Source organism: Catharus ustulatus, chromosome 16, assembly GCF_009819885.2.
Source record: "Catharus ustulatus isolate bCatUst1 chromosome 16, bCatUst1.pri.v2, whole genome shotgun sequence".
Taxonomy (NCBI): domain Eukaryota; kingdom Metazoa; phylum Chordata; class Aves; order Passeriformes; family Turdidae; genus Catharus; species Catharus ustulatus.
In genome coordinates, this window is record NC_046236.1 from 2587627 (window position 1) to 2608243 (window position 20617).

The 20617-nt window shown below is 45.9% G+C and overlaps 1 protein-coding gene across 9 annotated transcripts in view; it reads left to right on the forward strand.

Moving 5' to 3' along the window:
• Nucleotides 1-6920: 6920 nt before the first annotated feature.
• The window catches only part of SLX4 (SLX4 structure-specific endonuclease subunit), a 32327-nt gene continuing 18630 nt past the window's right edge, over nucleotides 6921-20617 (forward strand). For 5 of the 9 annotated variants that reach the window (XM_033074042.2, XM_033074040.1, XM_033074045.1 and 2 more), the window contains exons 1-9: nucleotides 6921-6998; nucleotides 8807-9021; nucleotides 12040-12142; nucleotides 13789-14491; nucleotides 15300-15539; nucleotides 16270-16444; nucleotides 18104-18319; nucleotides 19241-19455; nucleotides 20279-20592. In XM_033074042.2, coding sequence (XP_032929933.1) covers nucleotides 14131-14491; nucleotides 15300-15539; nucleotides 16270-16444; nucleotides 18104-18319; nucleotides 19241-19455; nucleotides 20279-20592 — 1521 coding nt within the window. In that variant the 5' untranslated portion in view covers nucleotides 6921-6998; nucleotides 8807-9021; nucleotides 12040-12142; nucleotides 13789-14130. Of the gene's footprint in view, nucleotides 6999-7288; nucleotides 7410-8806; nucleotides 9022-12039; nucleotides 12143-13788; nucleotides 14492-15299; nucleotides 15540-16269; nucleotides 16445-18103; nucleotides 18320-19240; nucleotides 19456-20278; nucleotides 20593-20617 lie in introns of those variants that run through there. The other 4 variants (XM_033074047.1, XM_033074041.2, XM_033074043.1 and 1 more) reach the window with 4 other exon arrangements.

A 20617-nucleotide genomic window follows, 5' to 3' on the forward strand; every position in this document is an offset into this window, starting at 1 on the left:
CATCGCCCCCACTTCACTCTCCTCTTTATTTTGTTGGTCTTTGTCTTCCAGCTGGCAGTGATGGAATGGTTCTTCAGGGCATCAAGCACTGGACAACATGGCAAGAGAGCTGCAAAAACAGAGTGTAAAGGGAAAGCAGGAGAATCTGTAACTATGATAGTTTTGTCTCTGAACATGGATGTAGCCCTTGGTTTGAATGAAGGAGCAATGGCTGTTCAGACAGAACTGCCATTCTAGATTCCCTCTGTGTGTCTGCTTTACACCATGAAAATGGTTTATAAGAATCCCTTCTCCTGCTCAGTGGGGCTCTGAGCAGCCCTGGTATTTGTTTAGCTTATCTTTAAATTGCCAGATTAAGATGCTGGGACTGGATTTGGTTAACTCTTTGAAAGCTGTGCTAGACAGGACAACTTCCAGCTCTTTAAGCTACAGGAAGCCTGGCTGTGCACAGAGGAGTGAAAAATTCCTGCTGCTTGGGAGTGGACCATCTGAGAAGTTTTATTAACATGACCTAACATTTCATTTTCATTCAGATGCAAAAGAGGAAAAAAATTAGTGCCAGTTTAGAGGGTGTTGAGACAAGCAAGGAGCCAGTTTCTCCATCCTACAGCACTGGTGATACATCCTGCCAGGAACAGTGGCCAGCAGGACCAGGGCAGTGCCTGTCCCCCTGTACTGGGTGCTGCTGAGGCACCTCCAGTCCTGGGGGCAGTCCTGGGCCCCTCACAACAAGACACTGAGGGGCTGGAGCATGTTCACAGAAGGGAACAGAGCTGGGGAAGGGGCTGGAGCACCAGGAGCAGCTGAGGGAGCTGGGAAAGGGGCTCAGCCTGGAGAGAAGGAGGCTCAGGGGGAACCTTCTGGCTCTGCACAACTCCCTGACAGGAGGGGACAGCCAGGGTAGTCGGGCTCTGCTCCCAGGGAATGGGGACAGGAGGAAAGGAAACAGCCTGAAGTTAAGCCAAGACAGGTTCAGACTGAATACTGGGGAAATTTCTTCACTGAAAAGATGGTCAGGCACTGGCACAGCTGCCCGGGGCAGTGGCAGAGTCACCATCCCTGGAGAGATTCAAAAGACGTGGATGTGGCACTTGGGCTAGTGCTACATCAATGGTTGGACTCGAGCATCTTTTCCAAGCCAAACGATTCTGTGACTGTAACACAGACCGAAGCAATTAACACCTTTGGTGATTTGTGCTGTGAGCAGCACAGCAGGTGAGTGTGGTATCCTGCAAGCTGCACACCTGATAAAGTACCTGAAAATACAGTGTTGATACAATGTCTGAGCTGAGGCTGGGTGCTGGTTTGTATCCTTGGCTGCGCTGAGGAGCAGAGCATGCTTGGAGTGAGCTGGCCACTCCTGACACTGCCTGACACATCCTGAGAATCCTCCAGGAATCCCAGCAGCCCTTCAGGTGCTCATTGTTTGCCATGAGAGATTTGTGACCAAAAGGCCAAATAAGATGTCTGTTACTGGAGCTCACACCTACCCTGTGTCCCTGTGCCCATGGTGAGAGGGGGTGATGGTCCTGGGATGCAGGAAGGAGCCACAGCAGCAGGATCAGGAGGGTCTCACACATTCTATCACACTGCTTTGAGCCACTGGATCCTCCCCTCTGGGACTCAGCTTTCCCTTGCATTTTGCAAACAGCTGCAGGGAATGCTGGTGTGTGAGGATGATATTCCTGGCTAACAGAGCAGATCCTAGTGGGAAAAGGTGGATGTATGGCATCATGTTGATGAACACAAACTGAAGTGCTGATAGGAACACAGGCAAAATTGCTCTAAAGCTGGTATCTGGATAATGATTCTGTGTCTGAAAAGGTAACAGAGGCTCTTTGGTGAATAGTTTCCTGGATGCAAGCAATGCTGCTTTGTGCAGAAAGTTGATCTACTGGATTTGATTTTTTTCTGGGATCTTATTTACAGCTGCCTGACTTTATCTTGTGTTAAATTCCTGGGGTTTTTCTCTACAAGTTAAACTTTGTGTGCTGAAAAGCCATTGGTGATAAACAGTGTGGCTTCCTCTCCTGTCCTGCCCAGGTTCATCAGCTGTGAAGTCAAACCTATATTCTCCAAGGCAGAATGGAATGTATTTATGGGGAGTGAAATCGAGCTTGAAGAGACATTCCAGAGCCCTTGTGCTCTGAAACTTGGACAGAATCCTCCTCACGCCTGGCGTGGGACGTTCAAACTGGACTGGCCATAAAGTGGTTCACAGGGCCAGACTGAGAACAGTTTTCTCTTGTCCAGACTTCCTGCTGAGACCAGCGAGAGTGTCTTGGGCAGGCTCCAGGTCTGTGATTTATGGACAAACCGCAAGCCAGGAATCTGCAATCTAAGCTCCTTGAGCAGCAACTGTTTAAAACATTATGGGAGAAATGGCCACTGTTTCCAAGAGAAGAAAACTTGGGAGCCATTAATAATGTTTAGCACTTCTGCAGTTATTAATTAATCCTCCTGCTCTTGTGAAGTGAGTCAGAATTACTCTTACTGTACAAATAAGGTCTGCATGGAGCTTAAATAGATTTCCTTAAGAGACACAGTCAATCTGCATTAAGGACACAAGACAGGACTCCAGAATCCCAGCACTAAGTGAAACACACCCCTCCAAGATCCCGAGGCATTCCAAAAAGTACCTGCTGGATTTGGATGAGGCAGTAAACACAAACTTACAGCACCTTCAAGAGGCTCTGCCTAACACCCTGCTAAGTTGAAAGTTCTTCCCAGGGCAGTTTCAGGTCTGCCCAAACTTAGCCACTGAAATCATGCTGTTTCCCAGTAACTCCTGGGTTCAGAGAATCTGTGGAAGCTTAGCTGCATATTGGAATTATGCTGTACTAAGTCCTTTCCAGCTGGTTTTCTTCCCTGTTGTTTGGGAAGAAAAGGATGCTAAAATCTGTCTTGCTCTCTATCCAGTACTGCTCACCTCCAGATGCTTCTGGAGTGAGTTAAACATGGGTTTTCCTCTCCCTTCATCAGCAGTGAGGTTTTCTTCCAGGAAAAAAAAAAGGTAATTTGTTCTCCCTCTGTTCTCAGAATCATCTCTTGTTACTCTGTTACCTCCCTCTTTACACTTCACCTGCATCTTCCCTGGTGCACTTCATGGCTGGTGCTGTGGTTTGATGCAGCCCAGGTCAGGAGAGGATTTTCTCTGCCTGGACACTAATTTCCCCATTCTCCCAGGATAAATTGTGTTCCTTGGTGCTGGAGCTCCTTCTAGCAAGAATTTAATCTAAACTCACAAGGTTCTTCCCATCACATCCCTCCTGGAACTGGCTTGATGTGCAAACAAGTGGGAATAAGTAAAGTATGCCCTAAGTGCTGGCTGAAATGGAAGAGCTGGCAGGAGCACAGGCTTCAGTAAGTGCTTAAATTTGTAAAGACTCCTGATGGTCTCATTGTTAAATCTATTTACAGCAGCAGGAAAGATGAAAAATTAGGGAAAGAAGCAGAGTTTCCTCCTCTTTTTAAATCCACATGGTAAAAGGTATTGTAATGGGCTGCCCATTAAACATCCATCCAATGTTATCCCAAGTGTCATTATAGGATCTGCAGGGGATTTGGGGTCAGCTAATCCAGAAGCAGTCTGAGGAGCCAAGCAGTGCTTGTTGTCCTTCTGCAGCCCAAGTAAACGAGGGGTAACTGGGATTAAAACCCAGCCCAGAACTAGATCAATAAATCAGTCCTTCATGGAACTGTGCCACATTAAATCCTTTGAAACATGGGAAGTCAGAGCTGTGGCAGGAGGCAGAGGGAGATTCAGCTGCAGTTTTGTTTCACTGATGCCTCTCCATCCCTGCACTTGTTCTGTTCCGAGCAGTTCAGCAGGTATTTTAAAAAACAAGTGTTCAAAGTTATCTTGCAACATGCTTCAGGAAATCCAAGGACAGGGATTAGGTTGGGAACTGTATTTGTAATGTGTTCAGAGATTCTTTTATACCCAGTGCCCTGGCTGAATGATGGTGGTTCTTCTTGGAAATGCTAATTCCTTGCACTTCCCAGGAGAACCAGATGAATTTTGGTTTATACCACTCAAACTTGTGCCATGTGAGTTACTGAAGAGAAACAGGCTTATTCTCCTGGCAGGTCTGCAAAAGGAGATGGATATAGTGGCTTGTACCATCCCAAAAGTCACACTTGAGAGGAAAATAAACCAAGCTGCTCTTGAGGGAAATGCTGCATTTTTCTGTTTGGCCCTTTCAAGTCTATACGCTGAGTTTGCACTGAGCTGTGATCCTGAAGGAAGATGAACACAATAAATTAATGCAAACCCAAACTTTCCTCGTTGGAATGGGCCTCAGTGGCTGCTTCTGTGATCATTGCTGACCTGAATGGAATCAATTTGTGTGGAAAAGCTTAAAATAGTCAATCTGAAGATGCCAAAGAGCCACCAGTGCTACAAGTCCTAACACACAGCAGGGGATCTGTTCTTAAACTGAGCAGAGAGAAAGTGAAACAGAAATTTTGAGCAATGCTGACGGCAGCACACAGGGGATGAATGTGCACCTTTGTATAAAATGTAATTTGTGTATTCACAGATATGTAGATAATCATATTTACTATAAATCCCACTGCACAGTTATTTTGAAAACCTTTTCATGTCAGCAATAATGTTCACAGGTCCCAGGATTGTTGTTTTCTGCAGAGACAACCCAAAGGCACAGTGTGACAATAAATATCCTGCCTCTCACAGCATGGATCCAAGTGCTGCTATTTCAGGGACCTGCCTGCATCTACACAGTTGTGATTCAGGGGTGAGTACACATTAAGTTAAGCCTAAAACACTGGAGCTGTATCTGATGCACAGCAGTTCCATGGGAGGAGGAAAAGTGAATTAATAAAAAATTGGGAGTGCAAGTCCAGTCTGCCTCAGCTCAGCAGCCTGATTTTGGGAGGGCTGCTTCTCCTCACTGCACCTGTCACTGTGGCTGCATCCTCCAGCTGCTGCTGGGTACAGAGTGACCTGAGAACCACGTCCTTGCCTTTAGGAATGGCCTTGAAATGCCCTGGGAAATGGATGCCCATCTGGTAGCCAGGAGGCACCAGTAAGTGCCAGTTCTTCTGGATGCATCTTCACTGGGAATACCACGATTCCTTTGGCTTTTGAGTGCTTTTGAGTTCAGTTGAGGGCATTGTGCAACGAAGTGCTCCTGTGCCTTGGTGTAGTTCCTGTGCCTTAGTTCAGAACCAGAGGATTTTCAGTCTGTTTGTGCAATGGGCACTTGCAAGTTCTTGCAGGATTTTCTTCAGGGGACTCCTAATTCCCATCAGTGCAGCAACTTGAGCAAGAACTTGAATAAACCAGCAGAAGTGTTGAAAGACACAAACCAAAGCATTTCTTCACATCAGTTTTGCACTGACGGGGCACGCTGCATCTTGGGAGGAGATTCACTGCAGAAAATACACCCCTCAGTTCTGCCAAAATAACCATTCTTTGCTTAAAATTCAGATAAAATTGTTTGAACAGATTAAAAATTAAATTGCTTTGCTGGAACTGAGAAGTCACAGTGCCTCAAGAGCTTATTTAATTCTAAAAGTTGTAGTTTATTATTTTTTCTTAATACTTCCAAACAGGCAATGCCATAACAGCCTCAGGTTCTTTTGGTGATGGCAGATTATGGAGTGAGATGTAATTATGGGACAGTGTTATGTGTAAAGGAGACATCATATTGTTCACCATTAGAACTGATTTGTAGTTATTAGTGAAGTGTCAGTCTCAATGTTTTCGAAGCTCCAGCGTGTTCTGTGCAACACTAAACCTCTCTCCTCTGCCTCTTGGCCTGTTATCAAGTGCTGCTCAGGAGCAATTTTGGTTCTTGCCACAGCCAGACTAAGCATGGTGAAAGAAGTCCTGATTTCAACATCGAAATTGTAATTTCAATCACGCAAAATGCAGATCCAATGTATGGACCTTCCCCCCCCATCTCAGGTGATTTTACACCTGCAAACCTCTGGCCACAATTAGCTAATGATTTGAAGGAAATTACTGTTGATCCTGACTCCAAGATGATACTCACTATGAGGATCCTGAGCCTGAGCTAAATGCAGCGGGAAAAGAGCACTTATTTTCCTGCTCAACTCCAGGCAGAAAAAAGTACAGAATTAAAAGGCAATACTCTTCTGACAGAAAAGCTTGAGCTGTGCCACTGCTCACCGTGAAATTTCTGCGTTTCCATCAATTTCCACATGAGCAGCACAGCATTGATTAGAACCCCAAAACATTACAATTGTAACGGGCTGCAGCTGCAGCTGCACAGCCGGCACAAGCGTGCCGAGCATTCAAGGTGGACACGAGTGATTGTAAACGGCAGTTCCGTCTGCACGAGCAGGTGCTGTGTATTTCTCTCCCTACTTTATACTTTTATAGATAGATTGGTTGATTTCTATATATTGGAATTCCTTAAAAATACAAACGAGCCGTGCTGTACCATCTGCTCTCTTGGGGGGTGTTCTGGCCATTCGCCTCAGTGCCAGGCGGTACCAAGGCCTGATCAAACTCCCTCCCTGTTCTTACTTTACGTCCCCCCACGGCCGGGGCCGGGCTCGCTGGGGCCGTGAGGCGGGACATGGCGGCCGGGCCGCCGCCGTTTCCTCCGGCCCGCCCGCTTCGTGCTACGTTCGCCTCCGTAGACGGCGCCGCGCCGTCGGAGAGACGCTCAGGCTGCTCTCTCGGGTGAGGAGCAGCAGCGCCCAGCACCTCTCGGCCGCGCCTCCGGGGCAGGAGGAGCTCCCCGGCCCCATGAGGGGAAGGGGAAGGCGGCGCGCGCGGGAACGGTCCCTACGGCAGCCGGCGGCGGGAAGCCCGTGCGCATGCGTGGGCAGCGTGAGGGGCCCTGTCAACGTCCCGCCGGCCGGGCCTGCGCATGCGCCCCGCGCTCGCAGCGAGCAGAGCGACACGGCCGGCGCCCCGCGCATGCGCTCCGGCCGCGCACCGGGGCTCCCCGCCTTGGCGGTGGGGCGCGGGCAGGGCCGCCAGCCCGGGCTGAGGCGGACAGGTCGGTGGGCGGCAGGGCCGCAGCGGCAGGCCCTGCTCGGGCGGGCGGGCGGGAGAGAAGCGCTCACAACGGCAGCGGGCGGGCGGGAGTGAGTGACGTCATGGCGCCGGCGCATTCTGCGTGACGCGGCGCCACCTGGTGGTGGGGAGGGGGTGGTGTTGGAGCCGGGGCTGGCCTCATGCCGGGCGTTATGTCACTGCTATGACGTCAATGGAGTGACGTCACCCCAAACGTCACCCGCGGGGCGCGCAGGGCGGTCCCGTGTGGGGCTGAGGGGAGCCCAGGCCGCGGCCTTCGGGTCCCGGGACAGCACCGGGACAAACGGTGCTGAGGGATGAGCCTCCATCCTCGGTGTTAGCGTGACATCAAAGGCAGGAATTCGGGCGTAAAGCAGAGGCAGAGCTGTTCAGGGTAAGGAGGCGATGATGTCAGGGTCCCGGACAGCTGTTCACTGACAGCCGGCAGCATTCGTTAAAGACATTTCACGTGCCCAGCTTCAAAACAAACTTCTTTCTAGCAGTGTTACCAGGAAAAGCAGTTCTGATCGATGCATTTGTCACTGCTTCATGAAGCAATGTGTTTATCTGTTGTTTCCAGGCTCAGTACACAAGGAGCAGCACATTCAGAAGGGTGAAGAGGGACCCTGGGCAAGGGCCCAGAGCCACAGCACGAGGGGGATGGCTCAGCACTGCCCGAGGGCAGGGATGGATGGGATATTGAGGAGAAATTGTTCCCTGGGAGGGTGGGCAGGGCTGGCACAGGGTGCCCAGAGAAGCTGTGGCTGCCCCTGGATCCCTGGAAGTGTCCAAGGCCAGGCTGGACACGGCTATGAACAGCCTGGGATGGTGGAATGTGTTCTTGCCCATTGAAGTAGGAATGGGATGAACCTTGAGCCCCAGCCATGCCGTGATTCTGTGATGTGGGCATGCCTTGAAGGGGAGGCAGTGTCAGCTGCTTTAGTGACAACACTTGGTCCCTGAACCTGCAGACACACTGGTGTTTATTTGAATTATGCAGATTTTAGATAAGGCCAAAATTGCAGCTGGGCAAAACCACTTTGACTCCATTGAAGCCTAAAGGCAGTGACATTGGCTGTTGCTCAGTCTGTTGGCTCTGTATGAACACTTAAAAATCCCAGATTGGGTTCTGTGTACAAAAAAAGGTCCTTATGTGCTTGGCTTCTGTATCTGTTTAAAATGCTGTTCTTCCTGTCCTGGTCCCTTCTTTCCCCTTTGATTTTGGTGCTTGGATTAGAACAGTTATCTTGACACCAGTACAGGTGTGTCAGAGGCAAACTGGAAACAGAAAGTGAAAAAATTGTTAGCATAAGCTTTACATTTGGAAGAAAATGGACCTCAGGTTCTTTTGACTCTTTGCTTTTCCCACTGGGACAAATTTCATTACATGCAGAGTGTTGAGGGGTTCACTGTAGCTCTTGTGTGTGATTTTAGCTGAGAAGAGAGCAAGTCATTCATTGTTACAAATTAATGAAGTGTTAGTGTAAAAAAACCTGTATTATCAGGTCTCCTGAAAAAATCCATAATGAGTTTGGTCACCTTTTCAGAAAGAGCATCTTCCTGTTTTAGGGAAATCAAGATAGTTTGTTTAATTTCACTTAATATTTGGCTTCAACATAATCACGAATCAAAAGATAGGATTTTTGTGAAAAAAAATCAGTAGAAATGACCTTGTTTTAAGTGAATGTGCACTTCAGAATAACACTGCCTTCTTGGAAAGGAGTAGCTTGAATGTTTAACATGGGAGTATTCTTACTTCTCTTTATTTTCACTTTTTCATTAATTTTTCAGTTCACCTTCTTGCCACAAATATCACTGGGTATCAGCTCTTGATCTACAAAATAACAGAATTAATTGATGTGGTCACAGTTATCCCTGCTGGGGTGGAGTCAGGCATCTGGGACGAGGTCACACTGTGGTTTGGAAGAATGATGGGATGTCTGATGGTTCCCTTTTCTGGCAGCTTGATCCTGGTGCTTGGGGTCTCCATCAACTCATTTCCCAAGGTAAAGAACAGAAAAACAGGGCAGGCAGAGAGTTAATCTCAGTGGGGTGGCACTAGAAACATAAGTGCTCCATGACAGCTGTTTGCAGCTGCATTTTGAAACTTATCTAGCTGCATTTTAATAATTTTAAATGCCTTGTATTGATTTTGTTGGATTTTAATTAATCATTTTGTCCCTTGATACTCCTTAGTGGTTTATAGAAGAAATTACCCCTCTGATAACACAGAGAGCTCTTGCTATTAGCTAAATATTGGTCTGGATTTTTATAAACTGTGTTGATTTGGCTTAATTTCATTATCCCTCTTTATTCAGCAATTCCCACATAAGCCCTTTCTTTATCAGACTGGTGTTTGGCTCAATCTGCAAGATGAGTGTTTACTTCCCTAATTGTCCTTTTTGAAAAATCACAGTGACTTCTGCTTGCAAATGATGAATTCTGTTGACAGAAACACCTTCAGCAGCTGCTTTTCAGTGTGCTTTGGATTGCTTCTAAAATAGGCTGCTGTCAGCACCATCAGGGGATGGATATTATGGAAATATTTAGTATTTGCAGGATTAACAGTTCCACAGTTTGACGTAGTGGCTGCAATAGATTTTTCTTCTTGGTTTTTATGTACACCAAAAAAGGTGTTTTTTGAAAGTCCTTAACTTTTTCTGACAAACTAATTTTATCTCCTGGTTTTATTACATTGCATTGTTTATATTCTTTGTTTATATTCAGAATCCAATTTCATCACCATCATTGTTTTTATTATCTCTCTTTCTCTGAAAACCAAGTGAGGTTTTATCAAGTATTGTTTTCTTTATTGATTTTTGTGGCATCTACTGAAATATTTTTATTCAGTCCTTAAAATCAGTTGTATTATTATCTTAAAATTAACAACTTCTTGTTTTCAGTCAAACCAATTTGATTTTTGCATCACCAGCTGCTTCTCTTTGTGATTTATGTGCTACCATGTTTGCATACAGCCAGCATTTGCTCCTGAGTGACCGTTAGTTTTTATTTTCCTCTTCACTTCCCCTTTATCCTCCCAGAGGAGGTATAAAGTGAGTTTTCTATTCTGAGGATGTGTTGGTAGAGGGACACTTTGCTGTGTAAGTAATGATTTAAAATCCTGTCTGGAATGTGATAGATTTTTTAGTGACTGTGCCTGTTTGAAATGCTTTGCCATATGAGCAGGGTGCTGGCAGGGGGAGGTGTAGCCTGAACAGAAATGTGAGGACTGAAGGGATATCAGATATGGAAGTGGGTGGTGCCAGATGGACACTGATGCCAGTCCCTGCTAAGATTGCTCCTTGGAGTCTCAGTATGATTTTCCTGCCTTGCATTGCCTTGTTTGTAGAGACTGGAATTAATTTCTCATTTCCTGTTTTCCTCATCTGGGTTTGTTAGCCATTTCTGGCACAGGGGAGCTGGCAGAGACCAGGACAAGAGAGTGGTACCCTCTCTGTACTCCTGTTTGCACTTACATTTGTTCTCTCCTCACAGAACAAACCCTGTTGTCCTCAGTGTTAGATTTTTTGCACTTTTGCTACTGCAGAGACCTTGCCCTGTACAGGTGTAGTGTCATGGCTTTATGAAGTAGTGATAAAGGTGTTGGTTGGTGCAGGAGCCTGCAGAGAACAGTCTGGAGAGACTGCAGGATGGAGGACAGTGTGCTTTTTAAGAAGTCACACCATTGACATTTAGGTTCTTCTCCATCAGGAACTGGTAGGAAGATTTTTTGTTAAAAGATTTGGTCTGGAGAAATCCCAAGAGGCCTCCTTCTGGTTTGGTTGCCAGAAAAAAACACTGCAGAAATTCTTGCCTTGGCAGTATTTGGTCTGGCTTGACTGGAAGTTTGGTTACTTACCCTCAGATCTTTGGCTGCAGCTTCCACAAAAGGAGAAGAAGGTGCTAAAACTTCCAGTGCCAACCCAACATGGTGCATCCCATCATCCTGCTGCTGCCAGCACTCTGTAATTAGCAGCCCAGCGTCTTCCAGGCCCTGGTAATTAGCTGATTTCTGAAGGCTGAGGGAGGGGTGGGGGAGAATGGTGACTTCCTTTGGACTCAGTCCAGCAGGTCCATGCCCTTCCTGTGCTGGAGACACCAGACAATAATTCAGGTTTTGTTTTTGCCTCACTTTCTAATATTAAATAATCACATTTTTTGTGAAATACAAGATATTGCTTCCAAGGTGCTTTCTTGGTTTTGGAAGTATAAAGTGAATTTTTCTTTGAAGATGAGGAATTGAGGAGGAGATGTCCTGAGGCACCACTGTGGTGCTCAGGAGGGGAGAAGGTATCTGCTGTGTGCAGGTTGTTGAGGCCTGCCTGGCACTGATGGACTGTTATAGCCACGGTGATGACAAATTCTTGGAGACTGAAATGGCAGGAGAATTGTTCCTGGAACAGAGACAGTGTAAAGCAGCAAGTGAGCAGGCCCAAATGTTGTGTGTTTGAGAATATGTTAAATTGGACTGCTGGTGGAAGAACCTTTTCAGGGCTTAAAAGAGAGGCTGCTCTGAAAAGTGGGAGGGTAACAGATGTTTTAGCTATATGGGGTTTTTTAAGGGTTTTATGATTTAATTAAGTAATTACAATGCAGTGAATTGAAGGCATGTAATAGGTGCATACTCTTAAATCATGGAATTACAGAATAATTTGAATTGGAAGAGACTTTAAAGATCATCCAGTTTCACCCCTTGTTGTGGGCAGGGACACCTTCTGCTATTCCAGATTGCTCCAAGCCCTGTCCAACCTGGCCTGCAACATTTCCAGGGATGGGGCAACCTGTGCCAGGGCCTCCCCACCCTCACAGGGAAGATTTTCTTCCCCATATCTATCCTATCTAATCCTACACCCTGGCAATGGGAAGCCATTGCCCCTTCTCCTGTCACTCCAGGCCCTTGTCCAAAATCCTTCTCCATCTCTTTTGTAGGCTCCCTTCTGGTACCTATTGAACTGGTGCAAATGATCATTAAGAGCAGTCATTTCAAAATACACTAAATCTATCCTTTTCCCTCCATTTTCCAGCTCCTGTCTTTCATTCTTACTGGTCCTGCTTTGTACCATTTTGCTGATCCATGTTTACTTGAAGGGCACAGCTGGGCTACAGATTTGGCATCTCAGCAAACAGGTTAGTGCTGCTGGTTATTTTATTTGTGATTTGTGTCCTAAAATCTTCCAAAATGAATTGAATATTATACTGGAAGAAATTACTTTCAAAACCATTACTTTTTGAGCTCAATAAACTGGTGCTGGGTGTTAGGGGCAGCAATAGCAGCAGCTTCAGAAATACTGAGATAATGAGCAGAGCAGGAACCTGTAAATGCAGGTCTGGAAAGGGAGGAGTAATACAGATAAATTCTTAGTTTTTCATCATAGATGTATCTGATCTGACTTGCCTGGGACACTGAATATTGGTAGCATATGCCAAAGTTTAATATGAGGAACTCACCATAAATAATCCAGCAGTACAGGTGTGTCTGAGGTATTTAAAGCCATGTAGGATGTGAGATTTGGGACTTCTCCACATGCTGTCTCCTCCTTAGAAGAAAATGGTCAATTTACAGTTATGACTACACCACTGTTCTGTCCAGAAAAAATAAATTCATGAACCGGTTACATAAAACTTTTGTTTCTCTCTAACAGAAAATTATTCCAAGATTCACTGCAAAATCCTCTGCAGGTCTGGAAGCCTGAGTTTAAAATAAATAAATCCATTAACATCTGCAATTGCTTATAGGAAAGGCTGACCCGTGGAAGTGTGTAACCAGCATTCCTCAGCCTCTCATGTCTGCAGCCAAGCCATTTGAGAAAACAATCTCCCATATGTTTTTCCTGCTTTTTGAGTCTTTCTGTGCCCAGAGTTTTACTGGAGTAACTGGACCACAGCTGCTGCCATTCCAAGTGAAACACTCTGGTTTAGGTTTGAAAGATGTTTGGGAGCAATATAAAACCCCTGCTAAAGTAGCCAGAACCATCATGAACTCAGGACTAGGAAGAAGGGGACAAGGAAAACATGTAAGAATAGAGCCCTAGTTTTAATGTTGCCTGGGAATTGATGGCATTTCCGTCTGGACATTGTACCCAGTGCTGTTCCAGGTAATCCCTGCCTAGTCCTGCTGTTCTTGCTGTAGCTGAAAAGATTAAGAAATTAATTTTAAAATGCCATTTATTAGGTTGTTTACCCTTTGTATGTGACAGCAGCTTGTACACATAGTGCTGTGGTTTCTTGAAGAAGAAACCTTCCTCAGGGGAAGAATTCAGCAGGAGCAGGAGAGCTAACCCTAATGAGCAACTGTGGAAGTGAGAGGAGAGAAAAGGTGAACATGTTTAATGGAATTGTTCTCTAACTTGTCCTAAAACCTCTTCTGCAATGTCAGAAACTCCATTTATTTACTACTCAAAATGAGGTTGGGCTCTCCTTTCTGGAACTGTAGTGTCTCGAAGCAGAGTTTAACACTCCAGAACCATTGCTTGAGCAGTGATAGAAATGTAAGTAGGAATGGGTGTAACAAAAGGACAGTCCAAATCCAGAGCTCCAAGACCAAAACCTACCCTGTATCAGATACCAGTTTTAAAATCTCTCCTCTCCCTAGCAAATGTGGCTTGGGCTGTCTGTAGTACAATTACAGGGACACTGTTTGGGGTCAATGTGTGCTGTTTCTAATCTTAGTATTTCATGCAAATTCTTTTCTCTTCAGCAATTTGCAGCTTGTCCCACAGTGCATCTGCCTCTGCCATCGTGCATAACCACCTGCTTTTGTTTCTTGGTTTAAGGGCTTTCATAAGTGTCTCTCTGAAGCTCTGTAGCTTGCCATGATGCTCCTACACATGCTCTGCACAAACTGAGGTGCCTAACTTATGGTCCAGAGTCTTCTGAAGAACCAGCTGGTGAAAGCAGGTGAGGTCTTTGGAGAGAAGACATGCTGTGCTGAATGTGAATTAAATATGGAAGAATGAACTGTTGGAAATGCCCACTCTGTCCTGTGACCTCATTGAGATTTGGAGAATGGACATCTCTGAGGTACTGGAAGGGCTGATGCAAATCTGAACTGATTCTGATTCCCCCTCCCTCCAGTCCTCACAGTGTTTGTAGACCACAGTGTTGCTGGAAAGCCAATGGATGAACAGGACAATGATTTTAAAGAGTTGTGGGCAAATATTTTGAGTAGAGCAAAGAAAAATGGGGATGCTGAGGCAACAAAGAGGGTTCAGAACAGGCCAAAGAGCACCACAACACGAAGCAAATTAAGAAGAGGCAAAGCTGCTGCTAGGAGCCAAACCCATCATCACTTACCAGTAGTAAAGGAGACAAACTTTCATCAAGATCTGAGTCCAAAGAAGCAAACGTTGTTGCATGAAGATGGTGATGCTGCAGCCTGTAGTGGTGAGACTGCACAGGGGGATGGAGCAAGAAGCCCTCTCCCTGCCAGCCAGCTGAGCACAGGGACCACTGAGTGTAGCCAGAGGACTCTGACAGGTGAGTGACCTGAAGTGATTCAAACAGAAGATAGGCAAGGACTGGAAGGACTCTATAGCTCAGTGAAGGTTTTGAGAAATCCATCTGGACAGGACACAGTAGCACTGTAGGAAGCAGCCTTGCCGCTTACTTGGGTTTGACCTAGGAGTGTGTTCTGTGCTGCAGGCAGATGTCCCTCAGTAAGGTGATGCCTTGGTACAAAGTGATTTGTTGGCCAGTCATTATTCACTGGATTTTTTCAGTATCAGAACTGAGAAAAATACTCTCAGATCATCTAGAAGCAAGCTCAGAGTATACTGTGGTGCTTTTTCACTCAGTGCCTCATTGTATGGTGACATCTTGTCACTGGATGTTGTCAAGGGCAAAAACATGAATGAGTTAAGAAAGGTGTTGGATTAATTTGTTGGATTAATTCATAAAGGATTAGTTCTTCAGTAGCTGTTAAACGTGATGGCCAGAATGCAGACACCAGTGATGGAAGTCCTTAAACTGATAAATTAGGTCAGTCAGGAATGGGACATTGTGTGGTGGGAATGCTGGGAGAGCAGGGCTGTGGGACTGCCTTCCATGTCCCTGCTGGAGACCTTCATGCAAGGCTTCCTTAAAATTCCTGCCTGTAAAAGGGATACAAAGGTCTCTAAATGCCCCTGTAGCACAGAACCCTGATGTTGTTACTGTGGCTACACAAATCATTCACTTCTCCAAGAATGCCTGCTGCAGAACTGAGCTTGGCCCAGGCTGCTTTCAGGGAAAGGCCTCCCAGCAGCTCTCAGTGTGTGTTTAAAACTGGTGTTTTCTCCCCCTCTAGTAAATCTTCCCAGTGGCTGTTCCCAGACCACCTTAGCCTTCCTTCCTGCTGCTCCTCCAGGAAGCTGCTCCTCACCCACTCCCAAGGTGCGGGTGGCAGAGCTGGTGGTGGAGAGAATGCAGCAGTTCAAGAGGGTGGCACCTGAGCAGCTGAAGCACAGCTCGAATGGGAGTGTGCCAAAGGCTGCAGCCAGTGAGGATTTCCCTGCCAGCAGCCAGGAGCAGAACCCTCCTGAGGATGGTATGTGTCTCCTCTTGGCTCTGATGTGTGCAGAATGAGTGGCTGGTGAGAATGGTTGCCTGAGGAGCAGTCCTGGATGCCAGGGCTTTGTTCCTGCTTGGCCTAGGGGCTTGGTGTGCAAATCACTTCAGATCCCTGAGAAAACTTTGTTAAAGGATTATCCATATTCTTTTCCCAGCTCTTCTCTAAGGCTGGATTAACCTCAGGTAAATTCTAGAGGAATAATTGGTTTTTTTGGAAACAGGTTGAAATTCCAGCAGGATCAGAGATCCTTTCCTTGGGACAGTGTTAGGCAGCTCTCAGGTAGCCCCATGTTTGGTACACTCTAATGTGATATGTTCTGTGTTGATAAATTGAATTCACAGTAAACTTACTCTGGTTGGTTCTTTATAGATCAAGTCCCTGTTGGTTCTGTATGGACATGAAAATCTGGTGTGTTATACATTTGATGTATAAAATTCCATGTTCTCCCAGAAACTTCAGCTAAAACTGTCCCTTCATTGTCTCTGTGATGCACTGTGAGCAAATTGTCACCTCCTGCTTGTGGGCTGGTCCAGTCTTGGAGTGTTGGAAAGGAGCAGGTTGTACCTTTCCTGGTGAGAGATCAGGTGTGAAGATTGTAAGAGAAAGATTGCAATGGATTTTTGTGTGCCTAGTTTAATAAGCTAATAATGACAAATGTAATGGTTTATCACCTTCCATCTTATATCATCTCTGCCTTCTCTGCCAGATTCCCACCCTCTCCCATCCATGGAACACGACACTGCTCTGGCTTTGGCTCTTCAGCAGGAATCCAAGGAGGAGGCCCTGGCAAGCCTGGAGGATGCAGGCTTGTTCTTCTGTCAGATCTGCCAGAAGGATCTCACAGCCATGAACAGCCTGCGACGAGAGCAGCATGTCAACAGGTCAGACACCAGCAGGACCTGTCCTTCCATCCAGCCCCCCACAGACTCCTCACTCAGCCCAGCCATGGAAGGAAGTGGGAGCAGGAATTATGCATAATGAATTTACCTTTATGGCTTGAATTAACAAGTCATTTTGATGTGAAAGCAGAGCTGAGTGCCTTGCCCTGCAGGACTTCTGTATGTGTGTGACCAGGCCAAATCTGCTTTCATTAGCAGTGTGGCAAAGGAGCTGCCATTGTAAAGGAACATCTTTGTGGTCATCTGAAAAGTCTTTTTCAACCTTAATGATTCCATTAATGATGACTCCCTAATGCAAATTTGGAGATCTACTGATTTCTGCCAAAAAAGGCTTTGCTCTGTTTTGCTAAAATTCATTTAAGGGCATCTGGGATGTCACTGTATCTGAGCTGTTTGCTTAGAGAAATGTGACACTACTCAGAGAGATGACTCAATTGAAATTACTGCCTTTCATTTAACAATTTCCTTAGAGATAAATATCAAACACAATATATTATGTACAGGCAACACTCTGGAAATGAAAACTCTGTGCTTTTCCGTTGACAAAGCATCAGAAACAACACATTTGAATGATTGTAAATTCTGAATTCAAGCACTTTCAGAAGGCAGGAGTGATGTAAATTGTCAGTCCTACATCATGTTACTGAGTGGCTACCATTGATCAGGCTTGTTTGCACCTGCAGCTTTCCAGGTGTTACTGTTGCTTCTGTTTTCAGACATTTTGTGCTGCTTGAGAGGACAGAAGCTGTAAAACAGTGACAGTGTGCTAGAAATGCTTTTTGGAAAGTCAGGCTTTCTGAACTATTAACATGTAATCATATGTTGAGATTGCAAGGTTATGTTAACCAGGGATTTTTCAGTAGCAGCCTTCATCCCAAGAGTGAAGCTGTAGATGGACAGATGCACTGACACACCAGTAATCACCAGTGCTGAATGGTCTCTTGGTACAGCCCTGTGTGTGTCATTACCTAATCAGTGAGTGACTTTTGGAACAGGTCCTGCAGATCCAGGATTTCACACTCTGAATCTCTTTGGACAAAACAGAAAAAGAACAAGTATAATTTTTCACATGGTTTTGGTTTGCCAGAAATTATTTCAAGTTCATCATGCTGCACTCTGGAGTGTGATGTCAATTCAGCTGCTCCCTCTTCTGTTAAAGGGGTTTATAAATGAGCTGGAATTTTAGAATGAATGCAGAAAGAGGGATTAGGTGATGGACACATATGAAGTGTTGTTTGGAGAGGCTGTGGACTCCTCATTCCTAGAGGTGTTCAAGACAAGGCCAGAGTAACCTGTGGAAGGTGTCCCAGCCCATGGCAAGGGGTGGATCAAGACCCCAAACCATGTGGGATTTTATAATTCTAAAGTTACTCACTACATTTGCCTTTGAGCAATGTGTTTTTAATATGCCTCTGAGACCATTATCTCCATCTAACTGTTCCATGTTGTGTTCATCACAGTGGTGGGCACATAGTTCTTGTTTCTTCAGTGGGTGTTCATGACTGTTACCAGTATTAGAGGTGATTGTACTTTTAAAATTATTATTGTTGTTGTTGTTGTTGTTGTTATTATTATTATTAATTTTAGTGGCTTAAGTCTTAGCATGGACCCTTTAAAGTAAGCTTTGCCATTGTCTCCCAGGTGTCTGGATGAGATGGAAGAAACACAGATGTCATCCTCCAGCAAACCAGTGGTCCCTGAATGTCCCATCTGTGGGAAGCAGTTCCAAACCCTGCAGAGCCGAGTCAGTCACCTGAAACGCTGTGCTGTGGAGATGGATGTGCCTCCTAATCTGCTTCTTCAGGCAGTGCAGTTGCAGGTGGCCACACTTGGTGATGCAGCTCTTCAGTGTCCCAAGTAAGCTGGTAGGAAAAAAAAAAGATGCTGGTTGCTTCCTTTGAAAGCCTGAGAGGTGCTGGAGGTCAGAAAGAGCAGTAAACGCAAGGCTGACACACACTGGGCAAACCCTGAGCCCAGAGCAGGTCAAGTAGAGCCATGACCCAGTACCAGATGAGGAGGAAGTGGCAGTCAGTTGGAGAAATCATCTTAATTTTCCTCAGGAGAGGTCAGCTGGTGGAGCAGCAGGGAGGAGCAAAATGGGGAGTAAATAACTTCCAGTGGTTTGTCAGAATTTGTGCTCTGTGAGGCAATTGCTCAGTAAAGCTCAATGGTGTGTTTGAGCTTGTTGAGCAAAGCACAGACTACAAGTGTGGGGCCTTTCCTGAGATCTGTGGTGCCAGTGCTTCAGCTCCTCAGCTCATGGCTGTCCTGGACATCCTTTCACCCTGAGCCAAAGAGGAAGCAGATACGGTGTTTTGGAATGTGCTTGGATTTGAGCAGAATCTTCAGAGTGCACCAGGTGGTTCCTGAATGAATTTGTGAAAATGTGAATTTGGAGGGGCTCCTAAGTCCTGTTGTGCCAAAGAAGGACCATTGCCTGTACCTTATGGAAGCAGAGGCATGGGAAAGCATTTTCTGGTGATCTGGTTTTCTCCCTGCTTCAACTTGTTTGTTCCCCTTTGGTTGAAAAAATCTTTCAAGGTGAAGATAGCAGATGCTTACATCCCAAATTAAGACTTCTCTAAATAGCTCTAAGTTCCATGTATGATAAGACATCCTTTGCTCTCTGCTAGGAAAGAAAGTATTGAATGGTTTTTATTATGCTTGACATGGGAATCTCTCTGAGCAAATGGAACAGCTGCTCTGGAGTGCTCAGTGTTTGTTGTTTCTGATCCAGTCACATTAACTGGGACTTCCTGCTGCATTCTTGGATTTCAGCAATCAGCCCAGCAGGGCAAAGAGGAAATGCCCCTCCAATGAGGACTCGAGGAAAACACAGAAGAGGGCCAAAATGGAGCCTAAGGATGAAGATTTGCAGGTTGCCATGGCAATGTCACGCTCTCTGTTGGAGCAAGAAAAGCAGGAACAAGCAAAATCAGTTACAAATGTGAAAGCAGTGGCTGCTTTCCCAATCAAATGGAAGCCAGGATCAGGTATGTGTTACAGCAAGTTAGTGTCTGAGGCTGTGTTATTGCAGGAGTAACATGGCTGCTCTCCACCAAAACTTCCCTGTTGGATGCAGCAGGGATGACAGCCCTGTTTCTGGTTTGTTAGCTGTCAGAGCTTCAGCAATTTGCAGTATCCAGAGGCAGTCAAGAATGACTGCATCATGTCCATGGGTGCTTTTGCTCACTGATTTGTTATTTTGAATCTGTAAAACAGTCTTAAGCTGTTGTTTCTTGTAAACTGTGGAAATGAGGAGAAATAACATAAAAATATTATTATTTTCCTATTCCTCCTGCTGCAGCCTGGATTAATGCAGCTTTTTCAGCATTATCTCATGTGATTTTGTCCTTTCTACAGTGCCATGTGTGTCCAGTACATGCTGCTGAGCAGGCCCTCAACATTTCAGTGTGCAAAAGGGTTTAGAAAGACACAGCTGCCAGGGGAGAGGGTTGAGAGCTGTGCAGAGGGGAGGCTTCACTCTTCACAACCCTGCTCCTGCCCACAGGAACTCCCTGTTGGATTTGTGGTTGGGCATTAGTGAGGCAAAGGCAGTAAGACACAGGATTTCCAAATGAATGCTGCCCAGTGTTTGTGTGAGCTGTGGTTTGATATCACCCACAACACAAGGAAAGGAGTCCTTCATGAATCTAAGGGCCATGGGAGGTTTTGGACTGCCTGCACAATGCTGAGAGTTGTGTTCTCATGCCTTTTGGTTGTCACTGATTACAGCACTGAAGAAGCTGCTGTGTTGATCTCCTTTGCCCTGTGTGTTCAGCTGATCACTTATTTGAGTTCCTTTTCTTTTTAAAGAGAAGAAAAGGCGTAGGAAGGGTGCCAGTGCCCCTCCACCTCTGCTGCTCCAGGACCCAGAGAAGGCCCAGAAGAGGATCCAGGAGCGAGTAGCTCTGATGCTGACAGAAGAGGTGGAATTCCCTCCCACACCTCAGCTGCCCATTAGTAGAATTCTGGAGGATGAATCTGGAAAAGCAGCCTGGCTCCTGCCATTGTCCAAAGCCAAGGAATGCTTTTTGTGGAAGATCAGTGCTCTGACAGGACCCTGTGACCCTGAATCATTCTACACTGCAGCCTTAACCCCTCCAATTGTACCCTGGAAGCCTGTGCAGGTGGGGCTTTGTTTCCTTGCTCTGA